Source organism: Notolepis coatsorum, assembly GCF_963971535.1.
Source record: "Notolepis coatsorum genome assembly, chromosome: 6".
NCBI classification, from domain to species: domain Eukaryota; kingdom Metazoa; phylum Chordata; class Actinopteri; order Aulopiformes; family Paralepididae; genus Notolepis; species Notolepis coatsorum.
The window spans coordinates 152,795,861-152,819,433 of NC_140170.1; the positions used below are offsets into that span (position 1 = coordinate 152,795,861).

The window sequence follows — 23,573 nt, forward strand, 5'->3', positions numbered from 1 at the left end:
GACAGTATTCCATCTATGGTAAATGAGTACAGTAGAGAAGTATGTAGGCAATGCTGAAACCCTTCCCCTGGAGAATTATATCAAACTTGTTCTGTCGTTTCCTGGCAATAAGAGCCTGCCTATATTCTGTGGGAACAGTGCAATGAAAAGAAACGGGTCCACCCAGCTGCCAACGGTCATTAAAACTAAGAGCTAATGCGTCACTAAGAGAACATGTTCTCTTAGTGACGCATTAGCTCAAGCCTCCAATAAGCCATGTACTTTCTACAATACTCTAAGGGAAAATAACTATTACTAAAAGAACACTTAAGACAAGCAATGTTTTCATCCTTTATTGAGAAGAAAAAAAGAGGATGTGCAAAGATTGATAAAAGAAAAAGAACATTTCACAGAAGCAACCTGCTCCAATAGCATCTAGAACCAGATACATATTCCACTGAACGGGTGGGGGAAATAATACACTTGACAACAGCAAGATAGTTTTCTACTATCCCTTTGAAGGTGAGAAGCAGATGACTCAAAAGAGACGTAACCTGGTTTGTGACAGTGTATCTAGTGACTGAGCGTTGCATAGACGTGTCAAAAGTGAAATCCCAAGGAATCTACCAGGGTTGTCCCGATTGTCCATTAGAGTTCAGTGATAGGTACCATACCACTGTACAGACCATCTGACAGAATCTACATAGACTCCTATGCCCTTGAAACAAAACAAATTTTTAATTCTCAATCAACATGAGTTAACCATTTAGTAATTTCTAGTTAAAGCGTATACATGTAGACTTTTTCAACATCAATATCATTGTGAAGTTTGATTATGGAAGCTTGGTATTATTACCTTAACCTTATATATATATATGTAATGTAGGCCTTGAGAAAATATATAGCCTTAATGCAGATTCAAGTTGTAGTTTTCCTCAAGACTATATTTCCCATGAATCTCGTTTCCCGTCACAAAGAGGATGTTGCCTCCTCTCCCGCTGAGGCACTTGTGACACACAAGTGCAGAAGCAAGACGACGGAAGAACAGAACACACTCTTGTTTACCAACGAGTTACAGAGCATGAATCCAGCAGAATTCCCTTCAAATAACACCTGGAGATGCACACAGGCTGCCAAACTCTGCCGTGCAGGACTAGTGATGATGCCAAACCTTCTGAATAGTTGACAATAATATATTGATGTGAACAAATGTCAATGTGTTCAAATTCTACATGTAGCCGTTTAAAAAAGGCAATAAGACAAATAAAATCCAAATAATAATTTATAAATTAGAACTATTCAAGATCAAAGCAGGGGATAAGAGAAAAGGCTTCACCAACATATTTTCCCTGCAATACCTGTTTTTTCTTCTCTTTTTTTATTAAGCATATAGCTTGTAAAATTCTCACCAACATATTTATACTTCTTTTTAAAAAAAAGTTCAAGAAATTAGCCAAATCAAGTTATGACAAATATTGTAATCTAAAGACATGTAAACATCTGCTAAAATGTAAGCAAAAAGATCCCACAGTGGAGGAACACCCTAAACATGCTTACAATCTATAAAGGCATTTTCAACAGGAAAGGTAAAGGCTCGCAACAGAGAAATAATACTACATCAAATAAATGTGTACTTTTGAAGTGTTTCCTCTAACCAAGGAATGTTAGCAAATAATCTCATCTCTAAAATGAACACAAATATTGGCTCAGAAAGGGAAAAAAATCCTTGTAAATGTGCAGAAAGACATGAGGTAGTATAATAAAAGAAAGGATCAGTATTTTCCATAAACCACAACTTGTTGGGGAACATTCTACGTATGAGATGCAAATGAGACCCTAATGCTTCTTGCGCCTTTTCTTGCATGAACCTCAATGCAGTACATTTTGAGGATATTATATTCAGGCGTTTTCTTTTCTTCCGATATGCCAAGATCTTCAATACTAATAGAATAAAACGATTGTTCAAAAATATAAACCAATGAATTATGGTTCATGGGGGTAACTGCTTGTAATCACATATCAATAATAACTTAAACTATTATGACCAATTGAGCTACCAATTGCCCAATTTTCTTTTCTCCAATAAATTATCAGGTAGCATTAGTAAAGAACTTAATGGCATTACTCCTTTAATATAACTAAGTGAGACCGACACAAATTTGCCTGTAAAAAAAAAACTGAGTTCTATTTTTTCTAAAAGCAGATATTAAATGTCTCGTTTTCAGGGATATTAAGCAAACTTTTAATCTCTGAATCACTCTGGGATTTGCTGGTAGGGCACCTGCTACTTTTTTGTTTTACAATAAGACACTTGTTTAAAAAAAATAGTTGTGATGTTTCACACATAGCAATGTCAGAGGCAATAGTTGAAAATCTCATGATACTTCCCACAACGTTGCACTTAAATTGGCACCCATTAGCTTCGACAAACACAAACACTCACATAATGAGAGCAACAGAGATTCAAACGGGGCATTTATACTGTGCACGAGAAAATCACAAGTGACAAATCAAAGAAAGATAAAAACGTACAAATCCATGTCACACTTCAAACGGATGAACAATTCTAAGGCACCGTGGCTGTAAATAAACCGTGTAAAAATTTGATCACGGGAGATTAAAAGGTCCAAGGCCTTTTTAAAGGGTTTTTAATTTACAGTATAGGCTATCAAGATGCTAAATTTCCTGTGTTTCAACCCTTTCGGGAGTCTAAATGAGGTCAGATCCTTGGGGGTGAAACCTCACCGCTTTAAATGGAAGTGGTTGAACAGGTGAAACATGCAAACTGAAAACGTGGCACTAAGAGCCTGAGACGGTGAGGAGAGCAGTGTGTCTGGATAAATAGTGCCGCCGGCCGTGCCGAAAACTAAACACATTCACTTTAAAAACACACGGCTGTGGATAGAGCCTGTACCAACACAAATATCCTCGCTCATCTTGATTTTACAATATTTCCGGCTCAAATTCAACATTCCCTGTATCGCGATAAACCACCCTGTAAACGAGTCCAAAGAAAAATCTGAGCTTCCTTTCGCTTCCGGTTTCCTTTTGATGGAGTTTCACAGTCTTCCGATGTGGGAAGAGTCCCTCTGTGATTTAGCAGCTCCGGAAAAGATTATGAGTCTACGGAAAGATGGGGGGGAAAGCGGAAGTCAGTGTGAAGTAATGTTAAAAAGTGGTACATTCCGAAAAAAAAAGAAAAAAAAAGGAAAAGGGAGAGAAAAGCACAGCCCATTAAACCTAATGAGTATTGTTTGGTACCGTTCACATTTGAACAAATACCGGTACCAGTACCAGTTCCTGGGATTCGGTATTGGTAACAAATGGTACTGTTTTCCAGTACTTCACAGTCACTGTAATAACAGTAATTGTAAAAAAAAAATTATAATAATCCAAACATCTCCATTTCAACATTGTTATTTATTTAGAACATTGAGTTATTTATTGTTGTAACACACCACACAGAATAAATCACATGATCATGTTTTTAAGTGTTTGAATATCAACATTATCTGGCCATCCAATATGATCAAACCCCTCTGACTCCTCGTCTGGTCTTTCCAAAGACCCAAGAGATGAGTCAGTAATATATATATTTGTGGAAAAGGCTCTCTCTTGTCTAGTCTACTAAACATGTAAAGGTACCAAAATCTGGTACAGATTGATCTAGCGTGAGCCATCAGACTGTACAACAGCGCAACCTAGTGCAGGGGACCTTGACCTTTGACGTGTTGTCTGTTCCCCACACACTTGTTTTTATACACCTGTTTTATACACCTGCTTTTATCTTATCACGTTTCTATTATTATTGGTAGATATGATTTACTTGAATTTTTTATTTGTATCATGTGCTTACTTTTTGATTCATGATGCAGACATAACTGTGAAGACTGAGAAACTGTCATTGTCTGTATACGTCTATATCGTGTCTATTGTATTGAGCTACGCGAGATACCCCAACCCTACCTATGGTACCATATACACACATCAATCATTCTTCACAGTTATCGTATAACCCTTGGGACAGTGAAAGGCCTTCATAGAAACACTGAGATAATTTCAATGCCAGTGTGATTACAGTGCACACCCATGCCGTCACTGTTTCATTGCCATGGTTACACCATAAAAATCTGACCATTAAGCCATGACGCACAAGTCTCTCCCATTCCCATGACATATCTTTAGTTTGCAGCTTAGAGGTTTGCGAGTTTAGGATAGGACCAAATTAAAGCTAAAGCACATTATATATTAAGAGTTAAACCGGAGATTTTGAGCCGTAATGCCTTCAACACAACTCCTGTGGATCTGGACCCGCTCCCACGCGATATCAATACAAAATAGAGGACTCTGCGCAGTCTCGTCAATTGTCCTTCCTTCTCATGGGTCTCAACATGTTTCTGCTGAAATCTTGCCAGGCTACAGGTACAATTGAATGTACAATGACATATCGATAGAGATTCTGCTAGCAGTGCCTCTAAGTGGACAGCAGTTGCATTCACTATGAAAATGAATGCCAAAAACAACGCCACCGTCAACGGCGCGGGCTCAGTCAACCACGGCAACAGTGTGCTCAGCCCCACAGCCTGCGAGGTCTTTGACGGGAGATGTGCCGAGTCAGTGCAGCACCTCAAGCCAGATTTATGGTCTAGCGCGGGTGTGCATGTCTCCATTCCAAGCGCCACCTCGCACGCACCCAGATCCTTCATGGCAGTCCGTCAAGCACACGGACGATAGCCTGGTTTCCAGTCAACTAGGAAGCCGCTAGCTTGCAGATTTCAAAATTAGCTTTCGAAGTCGGTTAGGTTTCAATGAAAAACACCAAGCCTCTTGTTCAATTCCTTCACCAATTCCTTCACAAATAGTTGTTACAAGTAGGGCTGGGTTAAAAAAATAAAAAATAATCCCAATCGATCTTCATTTGAATTAGCGATTCATAAAATCTCAAGATCGATCTTATATATATATATATATATTTTTTATTTTTTTATTTTTATTTTTTGAAATTCTAATTATGCCAATTTCCTTTCTGGTCGTTGCACGCATTGCCCCACTGCCGGTCTGGGGAGGGTGTAGACCAGGGGTCGGCAATTAAGTTTGGCCTCGGGATAGGCATTTTCCATTGGTTCTCCTAGCCCATGTGACCATTTCTAGCATTTCCATTGGCTATAGTGACAGACATAGATAATGATTGTGGAAATACAACAAATCTACGAACCCACTTACTGAGACATCACCCAGGCCAGAGACGTGACATATGCAAAAGCCAATGTTCCAATAAAAAGTACATTCATGTAACTGCTTTGAGAGTAAATTCTTAATGTAAACATCGATATTTTTAACAATGTAACATGTTAAGAGGGTTCCTTGAACAATTTCGATTTTATAGCATTGAATCGAATTTGATCGGAAATCGAAATATGTATGTGATGAATAAACCTCTTGAATCTTGATTCGGGACCTTGAGAAATCAGTGGCGATAGCCAGCCCTAGTTACAAGGATAATGATCTAGAAATTCTAGATGACAGTTTTGAGCATAATAGGTGCATGACGATCTTTTAAGAATAATCAAGAATGACGTTCATCCCATTATAATTTTTCAGGAGTGGATACATACATGGTGGTGGAGTTAATTTGCCTTGCCAGCCTCCACTGAAACAGTTTTGTTGAAAAGAAAAACAAGATTTGAAGTTGTGGGATTTCACAGGAAGTCCCGACCCATTGCTCTCAGGCCCAGTCATTACCGCTGTGGTGTCTGTGGTGCGTAGTGACATTTCTTCTCCAACGGCCTCTGTGACTCTGCGCTCTCAGTCTCCGCAGAAGTATAAATTAAGCTTGGCTCTGCTGCAGTACATTACCAGGCTGCGTGAGTGGCTGACTCAGCCACAGCATTCACACTGCAGTGAGACACACGCCAGCTCAACGCCCCGGCACACACACTGCAATCAGGCGAGACAATATAAACAACACTGTCACAAATCTCTTTGAAGCCGTTCCAGTTCTGCAGAAAGGGAGAAGGACATCAGCCTGAAAAGTCCAATAAATACTGCTAATTAATAAGAGTAGACGTGGGCTAAATGTGATGTAATACAAACGGCCAGGCCAAGGGGCGGGACATCTTTACAGCCAGAGCTCTATACAATACAACTAGAGATGTTCCGATACCATTTTTTCCTTCCCGATCCAATACCTAAGCTTTGGGTATCGGCCGATACCGATACTGATCCGATACCAGTGCACACATTAAAAAATAAAATAAAATTATAAAACGTTTTTTTTTCCCAGCTACTGTTTTATATATACTGTTTTTAGTAATAACTATAAAGTAATGGTATTTATTCAACAACAGGTGATTGTATAGATTAGTATTAGTATCATTAATTGACAACTATCTCAATGAGTTCACCCACGGAATGGTTGTTGGGACATTGATTCCGCACGGACGTTATACGTTGTTGCACTCCAGTAGGCTCCGGTAACTTCAGTTTGTAGCAGAGGCGCTGTTGTGATTTTCAATGCACAATAAATATTCAACATTCTCTTTTGAGACTCCGCCTCAGACTCTTATCATTTGGCACTAAAAGCTAAACATTGTCACCGATATGGCTGTCCGCAACATGTCATTAATTGTGTGCGAGAGGTCGATCAGTTAGCCACATTAGCGTGAGCTAGGTTAGCGTCAGCTAACGTTAGATGGAAATACAAACAATGTAACGTTACTGATGAAAAAGTGATTTACCTTGGAATACTCCTGTGCCAACTGGCTGTACTTTGCTTGCAGGTCTGCAGCCATTATTGCTGGATTATGAATAGCCCCAACTTTAGCCAAGGTAACGTTAAAGCTAAAACTAGCTTTCGGTTAGCGCTTCAGCTAATGCTAAATAACACCAGCAACGAACACATCAGAGCTCCCCGTCAACACCCCTCTCTCGGGACGATGGCATTTAAGAAAGTATCTACTGTTAAAATGACAAAGTATCTACTGTTAAAATGACAAACAGCATTGACACTTTAATTCACGGTCGATTAAAAACACGCTTGTTTTATAATGCTCACTCAGCAGACTGCAGTGTTGTTGATAAATTACGTCATATGGTATCGGAGGCTAGACTTTCGGCGTACTCGCCGATACCGATATCAGCATTTTAGGCAGTATCGGCGGCATTTGCGATACTGGTATCGGTATCAGAACAACTCTAAATACAACCAGAGCTCTTTACAACCAGAGCTCTATACAACCAGAGCTCTTTACAACCAGAGCTCTTTACAACCAGAGCTCTATACAACCAGAGCTCTATACAACCAGAGCTCTATAAAATACACAACCAGAGCTCTATACAATACAACCAGAGCTCTATACAACCAGAGCTCTATACAACCAGAGCTCTTTACAATACAACCAGAGCTCTATACAACCAGAGCTCTATACAATACAACCAGAGCTCTATACAACCAGAGCTCTTTACAATACAACCAGAGCTCTATACAACCAGAGCTCTATACAACCAGAGCTCTATACTATACAACCAGAACTCTATACAACCAGAGCTCTATACTATACAACCAGAGCTCTATTAAAATAGGCTAAAATGAAATAGCCTATGCGATGAACGAAACAATCATTACATTTGTTTCATCGTTGCTAGTTTGAAAACGATTCATAAATCAGCCGGAAAATGACAACGTGTTTTGTGTATTCCAGTAAATGGCTATTATCGCCATTTTTTTTCTTTCTAGAAATCTCCAAAACTATACTTGTATTCAAAATGGTATAAAACGGAAATGTACCGATGAAAAAACAATCTGTTTCGTACATGTTGACTGCAAGCAAGTCATTGATAAGCGACGGGTGTATTAGACCCATAGCCATAATTTAAGATATAGTTTAATCGCTCGCAAATGTGCTCGTCCTCCCATTGATTAACGTGCTGGCATCCAAGCGATAATTCGTCATATCCGGCCGGCAACCAATGTGTTAAGGAGGCTTCATCGCCAACACTGTGGGGCGAATTCACAAAGGGATTGCTAGGGCTGAACGATTCGATTTTAAATCGAAATTTGAAATGATGCAATTAGCAAATCGCAAAAAAAATATCGCAATAGCTTTTATTATTATTATATATTTTTTATTATTTAACGAGGAAGTCCCATTGAGATACAATATCTCCTTTGCAAGTTGTTGTTATTGTTGTTGGAACGGTTTGGGAGAGGGAGGCAAGGGGTTTTAGATTGCGTGTTGTGAAGTTTAGACTTCAGAGAGGGAGAGTAAAGTACAGAAAACAAAGGTACCGTTGGGTCCCAGTATTGATTCCTAGGTAAAAAGAAACATTTTCAGGCTCTGTGTCCCGAACAGACCCAACAGGTAGGTCAAATACAAGCTGCATTTTACAATAAACCTCTGTGGGGCTGCTTAAAAAAAATTATAATCACAAATTTAATCGCAATATCAGTCCGAAAAATTTGATTATTTCCCAAAATAGTGCAGCCCTAGGGATTGCGCATCTTTTTCTGACGCTAAGCCGGCGCAAATTGCTCTGAAACACAGTTTGCTATCCACAGAGGAGGCGCAATGGGTGAAATGAGGTGGTAACTGCGTTCCATCAGCATTGCGTCCGGTGCAATGCAGAGTGACAGACGGTTACGAGAGCGGGAAAGGAGAAGGTCACAAGGGGAGGTGAGCGACCAATGTCATAGGGTTGGGCATCGTTTGGATTTGAACGATTCCAATTCCTGTTCTAAACGATTCTCGATTCCAATTATTTGAGGTGCAGGTCAAAACACATGTCACAGTTTATTTCGCAGGAGATTATTATTATTTTTTTTTATCCTTTCTTTTTTTCATACTATTCACATTGTCAGTTGACTTGATACAGTTTAATTTGGTTGCTGTACTGTAACTAGGGTATTCAAATTACGTAATTTCAAACTTCAATAACTGTAAAAGTGAAAAGGCACATGTACATGAAACTCTTAACTTAATACTTAATAAACTGAAACCTGCTGAAATAACATTGCAAGTTGGCAGCAGTCTAAAAAACAGAGCTGCAGCCCAGGTGGGTGTAAATAAAACAAAGTCATGTGACAAATTAATTAAAAATGTAAATAAAAAAATTATTTCGGTTTCCGGAACCTTCTTAACGGTTCCGGAACCGGAAGTTGGGAACCGGTTCCTATTGGATCCGGTTCTCTGTGCCCAACCCTAGTCATGACACACCTATCCTGGTCACACACACTGGTTTGACAGCATTTCATAACAGCAGATACATTTGCTACCTTGATGTGTGCTTCAACCCAAACACTGTATTTTTACTGGCAAAATCAGTTGAAGTCTGACATGTTTAAATCTCTCCGGTCATAATTAATGTCCTGTGAAAATGTTTCCCTATTCTTTTTATTTGATTACCAACACCAAGTAACATACGTCCACTAAAAGTGGTTGTTTTTGCCACTGAAACAGAAATCTAAATGTGCCCGGACTCGCCGACCTCATCTGACCTCCACGACCCTTCTCCGTTACTCATGTACTCCAGACTCGATAAGGGCTTGTGTCCACCAGGGGCGTTTTATGAGTCGTCAGCTCCTTTCTGTCATTCATTTCTATGCTGGAGACGCGACAGGCGTGCTTAGGCCTGCCACGATAACAAATTTTGCTGGGCGATTAATTGCCCCCGAAAATATCGCGATAAGCGATATTATTGCGACCGGTTAGAGAATTTTTTTTTGAGAAATTTATTTCCCAAAACTTTTATTTTGAAGCCCACCGCTCCGTCTTTTCCGGTGTTTAGACTTTTATTTTGAAGCCCACCGACCGGACCGGAAGTATTGTTGTTATTATCCTAGCTTGCTGATGCTGCTGGTGGACTGGGGCCAGCTAACGTTAGCTTGCTGATGCTACTACTACTTCGACATGCTGCTAGTGGACTGGGGCCAGCTAACGTTAGCTTGCTGATGCTACTACTACTTCGACATGCTGCTAGTGGACTGGAGCCAGCTAACGTTAGCTTGCTGATGCTGCTGGTAGATCGACATGCTGCTAGTGGACTGGGGCCAGCTAACGTTAGCTTGCTGATGCTACTAGTAGATCGACATGAGCTAATGATAAAACAAATGTTGAGATTGTTGGTGAACAACTAACTTTAAGTTAGTTTTAACGTTAGCTACTAACGTTAAAACGCTAACGTTACACTACAAATAACGCTACTTGGTTAAAAGGAGCAACACTATTGAGAAATGTAGTTAAGCTATGTGGTGTTGCCCCACGGAGCTCCTGTGCTGTGCTCTCTGCTCTGTAGTAAAGCCAGCGGCCCGCCTCCCAACACGGACAGTGACTGACAAGGGGCACTGGTTCCGCCTCATTAAAACAAACGCGCAAATAGCAATTAATCGCGCCCGTCAAAATCATTGCATTAATTTTAATTATCGCAGCAATTAATCGATTTATTGCTTATCGCGGCAGGCCTAGGCGTGCTCCTCTTCCCAGCGCCGCGCCTCACATTTTATGAGCTTTCGGCGGCAGCGTTTTTGGTCGGAGCGCTCCCAGCTCATAAAGTTGAAACTAGTTCAACTTTTGGAAAGGAGCGCGCTCATCAATGTAACTCATCGAGGAAGGGGCGGAGCCGTGGCTGGCGCGAGCCTCAGAAAAACGCTCCAAGCTTTTTTTTTTTTTTTTCAAAGCGGTCCGCCTTGAAAAAAAGGCTTTTAGTGGACACATAGCAAAGAAACATAGAAAACCATTCCGTGTAATTTCCTGAACACGTCCATAAGCAGAACAAGGAACAATGACGTCGACAACAACCGCTTCTGTCCTGGAAGCGTGTATCACTTCCGCAACGGATTTAGTCGGAATTCGGTTTCCGGGTTGGCCTAATTGGTAGGGTTGGGTATCGTTTGGATTTGACCGATTCCGATTCCGATTCTCCTTATCGATTCCTGTTCTAAACGATTCTCGATTCCGATTCTTTGAGGTGCAGGTCAAAACAGGTCACAGCTTATTTCGCAGGAGAACATTTATTTGAAAAATCCTTTTTTTCCATATTATTCACATAATATATATTGTAAAATATATATATATTTTACATACACTGTAAACTGAAAAGGCACATGTGTACATGAAACTCTTATAACATTGCAAGTTGGCAGCAGTCTAAAAACAAAGAGCTGCAGCCCAGGTGGGTGTTGAGATATGAAACAAAATAAAACAGTCATGTGACAAATTAAATAAAGAGCAGGGAGGCGTCTCCGGCCTTGGCATGTGCCAGCTTGGTTTGCCTCTTGTCATAGTCCACCATACAGTATGTGTGTATGTGTATTTGTGTGTTTGTATGTGTGTGCTCCCCTCTCTCCCCCTGCTCCCCTGCTCCCCTCTCCCCCTGCTCCCGTCTCTCCCCCTGCTCCAGTCTCTCAAACTTCAATAACTAACTGAAAAGGCACATATGTACATGAAACTCTTAACTTAATAAACTGAAACCTGCTGAAATAACATTGCAAGTTGGCAGCAGTCAGTCTAAAAAACAAAGAGCTGCCGGGCCGTCTCTCAAACTTAAATAACTGTAACTGTAAACTGAAAAGGCACATATGTACATGAACCTCTTAACTTAATAAATGAAGTAAGTAAGATGTGGTTGACCTCACTAAGCTGAGAGATTAGATTAGATTTTTCAACCTGGTACCAAGATGGGATCAATGTGTTAGCTAAATAGTCCCTTGTAGGGGGGGGTGTACTTTGGATTAATTGAATGGATCATAGCCCTGCAAACACAAAACAAACATAAGATATACAGTACACAGAAACACCCTGTAACCTCTGTGTCACTCTTATTTGCATTCAACTCACAAGTTCGCTTGGGTCATTCATTCATCTCATCTATTGACTTGCATCACACAAATGCATTTTTATATATGTATGGCTGTTCTCACTTCTCAGCCTCACTAAGACTTGCTAGTCAGTGACAGACAGTGATAAGACAACGTGAATGTATCTATATTTACATGAAGGAGAGGGAGGGATAGAGAGAGAAATATAGAGAGAGAGGGAGGGAGGGAGCGAGAGAGAGAGACATAACGATTAACGTGCCAAAGACAAATCTGTCAATACAGTTAAACCTGAACTGTTACTGTAACGTTAGGTCAGGGGTAGATAACTATTAGTAGCTACCCTACCATGCTAAGTTAGTTAGCTTAACGTTATTCTTATTGCTTACCAAAATGTGGGCGATTCAACGTCTGAAAAGGGATGCAGCCTTTTCACCACATAAGCAGTTACTCTCTGTGGCACTCTGCAACTCGCTCCTTCGACAGCTTTCCCCTTGCGGCCAAAGTGAATGGGGTGTCGCGTTGCGGTTGAAGAAACTACCCAGCTGGCTGCGGTCGCTGGCTGGTAGCAGCAGCAGCCGCTCCAGGCTGGCTGACGTTAGAATGAGCATCACGCTGCGAGCGTTCAACAACTATGAACAGATTTGACACCGTTTTAGCAATTGGTAGTCTATAACTTTATCTATAACTGCATCCTCCTTTGTTGGAAATACGTTTGTCACAGGTGTTGCACTGTGCCAACCCGTCCTTTATTAACGTGAAATGAAGCCAAGCTTTCGAACGGCGTTTCCTCTGTTCCATGTTTTGTTTTGCGACTACTCCAAGAGGATGTTCTTCTTCATTGGTGTTTTTTTTTTACTAGCGGAGCACGAGCGGAGCACGGGAGGAGTAATTACAACCCCCAGAAAACAAACTAATGCAGGCATTTAGGATGGAATCGAAAAAAATAATCGAAATGCAAACATGTTACTTCCGGTTCCAGAACCGGAAGTTAGGAACCGGTTCTTTTTAGAACCGGTTCTCGGTGCCCAACCCTACTGATTGGCCGCGACGGCCACGTGGCACGCCCCCCGCTGCAGCGACGCTCGCGGGAAGCAAGAATCACTTTTCAACGCGAAATAACATATAATGTTACAGCGTACAGTTTCTCGTTAATCAGTCAGGCGTCAGCCTCCACTGATGTACAGTGACGCGTGACGAGAATCTGGTAGTTGGTTTATGACGTTAATTAATAATAAACACTGTTAGGACTCTTAATAATAAACACTGTTAGGACTATCTGACTCTTACTAATAAACACTGTTAGGACTATCTGACTCTTAATAATAAACACTGTTAGGACTATCTGACTCTTAATAATAAACACTGTTAGGGCTCTTATTTCATACTTATCTTGTCTAGCACAGTCTCTAACAGTAACAGTAAGAAGCATTTTGAATAAAAGTATTATGACAACAATGTATGCCTTTCAAATGTTAAATGATTAAATGATACACACTGAAATCTACGCTCTCTCATCCTGCTTTCCACAACGCGACAATATATAATAATATATTCGCGGCCAATCAGGCCAACCCGGAAACCGAATTCCGACTAAATCCGTTGCGGAAGTGATACACGCGTCCTGGAAGGGTCCACTTTGCTCGCTGGTCCACATGTGACCGTTAACTCACTGTGTGCCCCGAGGAAGACAACGGAGACGAGAAGGGAGACAATAGAGACAAGAAGGGAGACAACTGATCAAAGCCACTGTGGGCTAACAACCGCTGGACTTCAGCAGAGAGGCAGAAGCTACTGTGGGCGAACAGCCGCTGAACTTCAGCAGAGAGGCAGAAGAATATCCTTAACATTAGTTGTAAACAACAAGAGATCAAAAGAGGAACTTATTTACTTTACTTATTTTTACTGTACTATAATTTTATTGCGTAAATTAGGCCTGCCACGATAACAAATTTTGCTGGGCGATTAATTGCCCCCGAAAATATCGCGATAAGCGATATTATTGCGACCGGTTAGAGAATTTTTTTTTGAGACATTTATTTCCCAAAACTTTTATTTTGAAGCCCACCGCTCCGTCTTTTCCGGTGTTTAGACTTTTATTTTGAAGCCCACCGACCGGACCGGAAGTATTGTTGTTATTATCCTAGCTTGCTGATGCTGCTGGTGGACTGGGGCCAGCTAACGTTCGCTTGCTGATGCTACTACTACTTCGACATGCAGCTAATGGGCTGGGGCCAGCTAACGTTAGCTTGCTGATGCTGCTGGTAGATCGACATGCTGCTAGTGGACTGGGGCCAGCTAACGTTAGCTTGCTGATGCTACTAGTAGATCGACATGAGCTAATGATAAAACAAATGTTGAGATTTTTGGTGAACAACTAACTTTAAGTTAGTTTTAACGTTAGCTACTAACGTTAAAACGCTAACGTTACACTACAAATAACGCTACTTGGTTAAAAGGAGCAACACTATTGAGAAATGTAGTTAAGCTATGTGGTGTTGCCCCACGGAGCTCCTGTGCTGTGCTCTCTGCTCTGTAGTAAAGCCAGCGGCCCGCCTCCCAACACGGACAGTGACTGACAAGGGGCACTGGTTCCGCCTCATTAAAACAAACGCGCAAATAGCAATTAATCGCGCCCGTCAAAATCATTGCATTAATTTTAATTATCGCGGCAATTAATCGATTTATTGCTTATCGCGGCAGGCCTAGCGTAAATGTATGTCTCCTACTATTACCATGCCCATACCTGTACCCCCACCCCCCCTCCCGCATGCTGCTATGATGCCTGAATTTCCCCCGAGGGGATCAATAAAGGAATATCTTATCTAATCTTTAAACATGGGATTCAACTGATAAGAGGGACCAGAACAGTCCATAACAATATCCCACAACAGAGTAGTCACTGTGAACGACTGACAACAGACAGAAATGCCCATCAGAGAGATCCCAAGAGGTCAAAGGGTAGTTGTGTGAGCATGACATCAGCTCCTGGTTTGGGAATAGCACCGCACACGACCGCAGCAGACTGCAGCGAGTGGCTCGATCAGCCGAACGCACAATCGGAGGTGGGCTTCCCACTCTCCAGGACATTTACACCAGGTGTTGCAGGGCCATGGATAAGAGAATAGTCAGACTCTATCCACCCAAACAACTGCCTCTTTGCATGCTCAATGATTATTATGCAACATAAGGGGTTCTCAAACTTTTTTATACCACAACCCCATTTTATTTAGAAATTTTTTGGCGACCCGACTTTTCTTTGAGGCTTTTATGCGCCCTTTCGGCATTTCGACAGGTCCCGTGGAGAAAAGCTATGTCAGGAATGCCAGAGCATGTGATGCATCTGAACCAATCACGTTGCCATAAATCTGCACCAGCCAATGAGAGCTCGGCGTTTGTGGCAAACCCCCCTACAACTCTTATGATATTGGGCAGAGAGTGACCGCGCTGAATTTTGGCTAAATCTACAGGCGCAGCATGACAAAGTGTAGTAAATAAACATCTAAATGTGTATTTTGAAAGTTTCCTTTCATATGCAAGGTATTTAGGATCATAACTTATTTTACTCCGTTTAGTTTTAGTAGTGCTGGTGTCGCACTCGCTACTACTAACCGGCACAGCTTCTGACAACAAACCTATCCATTGAGAGTCCAGGTTACACACAAAAGACCAGACGTGGTCTCCGTGATTATACATGCGCAGGATGTAGTGAGATGTGTATTGGAATACTGTGTGTCGGCCTCCGTTGATGAAGGGGCGAGACATGGTAAATAAATACACAGCTGCCGGGTGGAAAACTCTGTCCGAATTGGGCTCGTCGGTTTTTCTCTTGATTATATATATATATATATACACGACCCCACTGTCACCTACCTGCGACCCAACTTTGGGTCGCGACCCGTAGTTTGAGAACCGCTGTGCTACACTAACCCATTCATATGCACACTCACCTTTAACATTCACTTTAGACACCTTTAAAAACTTTTAAACACTTAAAGGGGAACTCCAACATTTTGGGAAATTAGCTTATTTAACATCTTCCCTGGAGTTAAACAAGAAGATACATACCTTTTTTGTCTCTGTGCGTGCATTTTAGCTTTGGGAATAGACGCCCCGTTAGCATAGCTTAGCTTCATCACTGGAAGTGGGGGAGGGTTAGAGCCTTACAGTGCCTTACAGTCAGGGACCGAAACTAAAGCCCGCCGCCCGCCAGGGGCGGTCTGTTTTTACCTTTGGCGCATGACACTTAGAGGGCTGCCCGCCGTGTGGACGTGTAGTTCATAACGATACTCTTGTGCGAGTACAGATTATAGCCGATCGTCTTTTTTTTCTCCGCCGCGAGATCGTTAAAAAACTACAAGTCCCACATCGCACTCAAGTCAACGGTCCAATCACAGTAGAGTGACGTGGCTGGTTTCATGAGAAAAAAAAGCAAATGACCAATCGGAAGCTATCATTTGGCTTGTTTACTTCCGTCTGCTCTAGTCTATATCGGACCTCCATGAGCTAACGTACTGTTTAAACAATGACCCAGTCAACTATTCACTTTTAGTTTAATACATGACGAGGCATTGTCTAACGGTATCTAGCTGGCTAGCTACTGATAGCTGCTGATATCAACAAATGCTCCAGCAATAGTCTACTCGAGTGCATAATACCTCCGTTCCCTCGTTAGCGCGCGTTAGCTAGCTCACGTTAGATCGAAATGTCCCAGTAAACTAAATTGTCTTAACGTTATCTACCGGGCTAGCAGTAGCTACAGATAGCTCCTGATATCAATGTCTTATAACATTGATTGAATGCGTATTCTAGCTGAGGGCATGTTGAATGTGATTTGACAAAAGAACCGTAACGTAACGTTATAAATAGAGTCCAGCTGCATCGCCGGAGAATCCTTGCATGCTGAATGTAGGGTCTAGCTGAATATAGGGTCTAGCTGCAGGGCCGGAGAATCCTTGCTGGAGCTGGAGGCTACTCAAGTATACACACAGACAGTGGAGCTGTTTGCAGATAGCAAGCATTTTGACTTATTGCGTGGTGGCGATGTCTCGCAGATAATACAACTACAAGTATGATTATATAATATATATTTTATTTAAAAAAATATATATATAAAATATATATATATTTTTTTAATCAAAAAATTTTTGGCAGGTAAGAAATATGCTTGGCGGGTAGACTCTTCCCATCTACCCGCCACTGGCCGGTGAGTCAAGAAGTTAATTTCGCTCCCTGCTTACAGTGTATTGCAAGGTCTGACATTGACCAAACTTGATATGCATGACCTTGGTGGGCTCTAGGTCAACTCCTGAAAAGGGGGTCAATGTCAGACCTTGCAATCAAAAGTTAGGGGGCGCACTGAAATTATGGCATGGGTTATTAGCCCCCTAACTTTTGATTGCAAAGTCTGACATTGACCCCCTTTTCAGGAGTTGACCTAGAGCCCACCAAGGTCATGCATATCAAGTTTGGTCAATGTCAGACCTTGCAATACACTGTAAGGCACTGTAAGGCTCTAACCCTCCCACACTTCCAGTGATGAAGCTAAGCTATGCTAACGGAGCGTCTATTCCCAAAGCTAAAATGCACGCACAGAGACAAAAAAGGTATGTATCTTCTTGTCTAACTCCAGGGAAGATGTTAAATAAGCTAATTTCCCAAAATGTTGGAGTTTTCCTTTAACACACCATATTTGATCTATTTATTACTAAAAGATTTGCACTACATACATCTCTACCTAATTTTTGCATTTTGTACTTTAGTTTTATATATTTTGTATAGTGTTTATTATTTTTATTTAATTTTTTTACAGTATGAAGCACAATTGCAGGAGGGTCATACAGAACCAAGCATTTCACTAATGTACATGTACCTTATATGTGACTAAATAAAACATCAACGAAAATGAGAGGCTCACCGGAAAACACGACGCAGCCCTGGGGGGTCAAGCGGCGCACGTCGTCACCTGGTTCACTCGGGCCCGCAGCTCCAGGGCGTCAGGCCGGTCCTGAGGGTTGACCGCCAGCATGTCCTTCAGAAGCCTCCTCACCTCATCAGACATGGCCGACCGGCGCTTCTGCGGGATGTCCAGCACCATCTTGGGGTTCTCCAGGAGGGCCTCGCCCACCGGCACGATGTCGGCGCCCTGCCTGACGTACGTGCCGAGCAGCTCACGCTTGGACTCTGCGTCGATGAAGGTGATCCTCTCGAGCATCGCCCAGATGATGATGCCCATGGCGAAGATGTCGGCCTTGGCCGTGTAGTGGCCCTCCCAGACCTCGGGCGCCATGTAGAAGTCTGAGCCGCAGGCTGACGACAGCCAGACCTTGTTGACGTTCAGGTTCTTGTTCTTGTCCTCCCCCGCCTTGCGCTGGCCGGCGCTTCCCACGCCGGCGCAGACTTTGCTGAGGCCGAAGTCGGCGACCTTGAGAACTGGAGCGCCCGACCTCTCGGAGATGAGGATGTTGTCCGGCTTGAGGTCCCGGTGGACGATGTTGTTCTCGTGCAGGAAGGCCACGGCGCTGGTGAGCTGCAGCATGAAGCTGTCGTTGGTGCGTGGGTCAGGGCGGCGCGACAGGATGAAATGGTTCAGGTCGCCGCTCTCGCAGAACTCCATGACGAACCACAGGTAGCAGGGCTCCGCCAGGTGGGTCATCACTCGCTCGCCTGAAAGGGACACTGCGCCAGTCAACAGGAGGATAGGATGTCGTGACGATAAAAGTTATTCTGTCCTCTTACCTGTGCAAGTCTCAATCTTTTTTGGCTCAGTCTGAGGCACACATTATCACAAGACGTAGGCTATGCCAAATTACTGACTGTAATTATTGGCCGTTTGACCATTTCCCAAAGCCTCTACGGCAAACCAACCCGACAACCTGCTGGATCAGACCCAACTTGCATACTATGAATCGTAATGCTTAATTTCAATACAATTCAAGAAATATTTAGTGTACTGTGTACCTGGTTGACAACCAGTACTGGCCTCTACATTAAAATGTCAATCATTGTAAAGTAATGTTTCACCGACCATTTGACAGTTCTAAAATCGGTCTGCCTTAGTCAATTTGTAATATGACCCCCTGAATAGCCTCTACAAATGACCCAAGCTGTTCCCACTGTAATGCCAAGTGGCCCTGGAGCCCATTATGTGTGTGTTCTGGGTAAAAGCTGAGGGTGGTGCTACTAGTTACTAGAGGTGAGAATTACAATATATGGCAATATTACAATATTGTGACTCTAGTGTTGTCATAATATCATATTGTGGGGAGGTCCCAAGACACAATATCACGATACTAGAGTCACGGTATTGTAATATTGCGATATATTCCGATTTATTAAATTTTTTCAACTGTAAATGATGTCCCCAATGGAAAACGGTCAACATATAAAATAAAAAATATATACATCTGTTTTATCTAATGTTTTCAGTCTGTCTGCCTCACTCCAATAATTTCTATTGCAGCAAAAAAAATTACGATTGCGATATATCGCTGTATTGATTTTTTCCCTCCACCATAAGCACTACCTATCTGAATTGATTTGTCACAGGATCGGATTTGTCACAGGATCTGAATTGTCACATGATAAGAGATGGAGGAACCAGTTTGAACCAGCTTAAAACATTCTTTGCCTTGTATTATAAACCCCAAGTAGAAAAGGTCATTAGGTCACTAGGACAAGAGTAAAACACACCGATCTTGAAAGAACAAATAAACAACAACAAAACTTAAAGGTGTGTCTATTGGGTTAAACTAATTTGAAAGGCTTGAAATTGAAAGGAACATGCCAGCATTATGGGAAAAGTGCTTACAATCTTCTCCAGAGTCAGACAAGAAGATAAGATATCAATGTCCTCTCTGTGCATTCAGTAGAAAGCTATCCGGCTGGAAACTAGCCTAGCTTAGCATAAATGAATGGAATCAGATATGCATAAATTAGCAATCTTAAAATTCCAGGAGAGGTGTACTAGCTAGGCTAGCTGATCAGTAGAAATTGGTATCCATTTTCTTGTGACTATGGAGAAGACGGTAAGCACATTTTACCATAATGCTGGCGTGTTCCTTTAATAGTGTCTCAACATCCTGAGGACGATACAATAGTGTCTGGAACTGTACAAAGGGCAGAGACGTAAGGATGGACTAATTCGACCTATAACCACAATTTGGGTTTCTGGGATGTCTGCTACATGTATTAATAATTTCACATGTCACTCAGTGTGATATCAGTGATACAATAGAGTCAAGCATGACTATACTACTAGGCTAAACTACAACAAATAGAGCTGCCGCGGTATCGGTATTACCGCGGTATCGCTGTTACATCATGCCCACCGCAGCGTTGGGCTGAATACCGGCATCACAGCTGTTTTTTAATATATTATTATTATTATTACGCTCTCGTTGGGCTTGCGGCTCTGCAGATATACCCTACTTCTCTGTCGAGATTCCAAGCGACCCTATTGGGTACCAGAAAAGTCACATGAAACACTGCAGACCACTGATTGGTCAGAAGAGATACGCGTCACATGCTTGGAGCATCTTGCAGCGCTTTTACTTCCTGAATCTCAGCCATCACAACACGGCTAATAGTACGTTAGCTCCCACCGGAGACCGGAGTGGATTACCGACGCCGTCGCTCCTCAGGGAACGAGGCATAATGATTTTACTGCAACGAAATGTTATAATAAAAGCCCTTCGTTCTATACACTTGTCTGATTGAAAACTTTATTAACAGACCGCAGAATGGGTACAACTCGGCACGCTCTGAGCAAAGAAAGGAACTTAGATATTAATTGAGTAACGCTTGCCTTGCTATGGTCTGGTAAATACGAACGTGTAACTATACTAACGTTAATGCCACAAATCGAATGCCTTTGTAATCATAAGTAGTAACGTTATAATAATAAGAAGAAGAAAGGGTCGGGGGGGTAACCGGCGGGCGCGCCGCTACCACCCCTGCTCGCGACACCGTAGGGGAGACTTCGAATCCGTGTTTCACTTTTAATAACGAATGTGCAGCTCTAACAACAAACATTTTAATTGACAAGTTAAAAGGGGCACTTCACCAAAAAACAATACCAATAAATGTTGTACATAATCTCACACATCCAAAACTGTTTTGCACACATTCATCTAGTTTGACAGTTGCAACATAAAATATGTGTAGTTTGGGTTAAAGATACAGTACAGTGATGTTAATTCAGTCAGAAAACGCTTATTATGGGAACACATTGAGTGCCACGGGCGCTTTTTGTCGTTAGCTCATGCCGACCTTTGAGTGCCCCCGACGCTATATAGCGTTTGTTTGTCGTTTTTTTTTATTTATTGGCGATTTGAATTCATATTTCATCAATCGAGCCTCAGGTTAGTGCTGCAGAGTCTCTCTGAGCTCAATTGGTAAGATACCACCCCCTATCATCTCTCCCTGTGGTACTGCACCCCATTACTTTACACTGATGCAGGGGGGGTGGCCAGTTTCCTCATTTTACTTTTCCGGCAAGGCCAACTGAAGGATCGATTGTGCTCACCGGCCCGGAAAACGGGTGGATTATGTATTTACAGGACCCAACACTAATCAATAAGCGATATTTGGAATGGCGATCAGGAATTGGAATAATCTTTTTGGATAACATCTGATCTCTGGTAAGGAATTTATTTTACAAGTCTTAGGATAATCAGAGCTGTTTTCACAGAGATATAAGTGTTTGCCCTGTGTGTGTGCGCGGTGATCGCTGATGAGGAAATGAGAGAATAGATTTTTCAGCCCGCCTCTATAGCGTGCATAAGTACACATATACTATCGATAATCTAGCGTTTATTTGAAAACGATTCATAAATAGACCGAAAAATGACAACGTTGTTGTGTATGCTAGAATATTCCAGTAAATGCCTTTCATCACGGAATCTATATATTTTCCTGAAAAACGAGGGCTTTTCAAAATGCTATAAAACGAAAATGAACAGATTAAAAAACAATCAGTTTCGACAATGTTGACTGCAAACAAGTCATTGATAAGCGACAGGCAGATTAGACACATAGCCATAATGTAAGACAGAGACTATGCGGTCACAACGCTATCATTGAAGTGGGTCCTGGCATTTAACCATGTTTCCCATGTTAATGGCTGGCACTCAAACTGTTAATGTCGGGGGTGTCGTTTTTTCAGCTTCAGATTTGTTGTGACGGTTTTAGTGTCCCCCTCTGAGCACAGCACTTGAAGCTTTCAAATAAACACTGGCTAACCTGTGCTAGCAGGTGATCAACTGTCACAGTTGCTGTGGATCGGATGCGTTTGATCACTATCATTATCAACATTCCAGCAAACTAGTTTCATTACTTGTTTGTGTGGCACTGGCCATTCAAAGCATAATGCAATATTGTGCCAAAACAAAGAGCGAGTGACTGTGTTGCTGTGGGCCTCTGGCCTACCGAGGAGAACACACCTACCCTTCAGTGAAGTCTCCACCAAGCACAGGTACTGCTTGGATCGTTTGTTCCCGTGACAGATCTTCTGGGCCATGCCGTTCCTCTGCAGAACACACTCCTCCAAATGCACCACGTTCTCGTGTCGCTTCTCCAAACTCGTCAGCGCCCAGAACTCTTGGAGGGCGAGCTCGACGTGTTCGGGCGCGTCGCACCGGAGCTTCTTCACCGCGACCTTTGTGCCCGACCTGCGGGCGACCGCCTCGTACACCACGCCGTAGCTGCCGCGTCCCACCTCCCGCACCAGGCGGTACCGGGGAGCCGCCGTGACCCTGCGCTCCAGACTCCCGTGTTTGAGAAAGCCAGTGTCGTCGTCGTCCATGATATCAGTGTCGTCCGCCGTGTCCCCCGCGCCGCTGAACGACCTGAGGGGGGTTTCATTTTCCCTTTTCACCAGCAGCACAGTGTATTGCTCTACGGGCCGCTCGGCGGCGGCTCTCCTGGCACTAGTGTGTCTCCGCAGGTCGTCCCGCTTCGTATCCATGGCTCCCTGCCTTCTTTACGTCTCATGCAAAGACGCGAGTGAGTTGTACATGTTGTCATCAGCGAGAGACGCACAACTGTAGCGACAGTATGTACGTATGGCTTCTCAATCGCATGCTTCCGCGTTCCCGTTTTGCGCTCTGATTGGCCACTGGTGTTTCTGGTCGCACCAATCGTGTGACGGCAAGTTCTTTCCCCGGTTAAGCTTGGCACTAGGGTTACGCCCCCGGCACACCAGACGCGATTCAGCCTAACCTCGTTCCCAGCTTTATCTCGCTTATCTAGAGACTCCACTCACTCCAATAGGGTCCAGCTGCAGCCCCGGAGATTGTTCCAGATTGGGCAACTTCCGCCCGCTCCCACGACATTTCTCCCGCTGACAGGACAATGCGCTGATTGGCGGAAAGTACGGAAGTATCTCGAAGTACGTCTGACGTTTCTCTACGTCCGTTAGCGAACATGTTAATTGAACGTCAAAATCAAAAGCAAGTACGTCTGCGCTGACATGCGGTTGTTGAGTGATTGATTGAAGAGTTCCTTGTTCCATGAGAGGGGGGGGGACAGTGGGACTTGTATTGATCAGGTTAGTAGATATTGTACCGATCAGGTATTACAGATCATATCCGCATGAAATAAACTAAAATGTTAAAACCCATTTAGACTGTTTCTCATTCCTGTACTGTTGTTTATACTCTGCTCCTGTGTTGTAACCCAACCCCCTCCAATGTACAGTAAATGACCAAGTATGGTTGTCAATATTCCAATGTACAGTTTTGCTTGTACAGTTGTACAGTGTCCCCCACCCACCCACCCCTCCTAC

At 42.7% G+C, this 23,573-nt stretch overlaps 1 protein-coding gene across 2 annotated transcripts; it reads right to left on the reverse strand.

Annotated features, from left to right (window-relative positions):
* Positions 1-317: 317 nt before the first annotated feature.
* LOC311230797 (serine/threonine-protein kinase 35-like) lies at positions 318-22,840 on the reverse strand. Of its 2 annotated transcripts, none has more exons than XM_084317174.1 (3): positions 22,235-22,840; positions 17,706-18,454; positions 318-3,102 (listed from the first exon to the last, which is right to left on the reverse strand). In XM_084317174.1, the coding sequence occupies exons 1-2, from the start codon at positions 22,752-22,754 to the stop codon at positions 17,733-17,735; spliced, it is 1,242 nt and encodes a 413-aa protein (XP_084173300.1). In that variant the 5' UTR covers positions 22,755-22,840; the 3' UTR covers positions 318-3,102; positions 17,706-17,732. The 2 variants fall into 2 exon arrangements, with proteins under 2 accessions (XP_084173300.1, XP_084173299.1); XM_084317173.1 differs by having other exon boundaries at positions 17,706-18,466.
* Between the last annotated feature and the right edge of the window lie 733 nt (positions 22,841-23,573).

What these genes read in the sequence shown, in the direction of transcription:
- LOC311230797 (XM_084317173.1), bottom strand. Translation starts at nt 22,754, where the DNA reads ATGGATACGAAGCGGGACGACCTGCGGAGACACACTAGTGCCAGGAGA. An exon ending in GGTGGAGACTTCACTGAAGG is followed by an intron (nt 18,467 to 22,234) that starts GTAGGTGTGTTC and finishes TGACTGGCGCAG; the next exon opens with TGTCCCTTTCAGGCGAGCGA.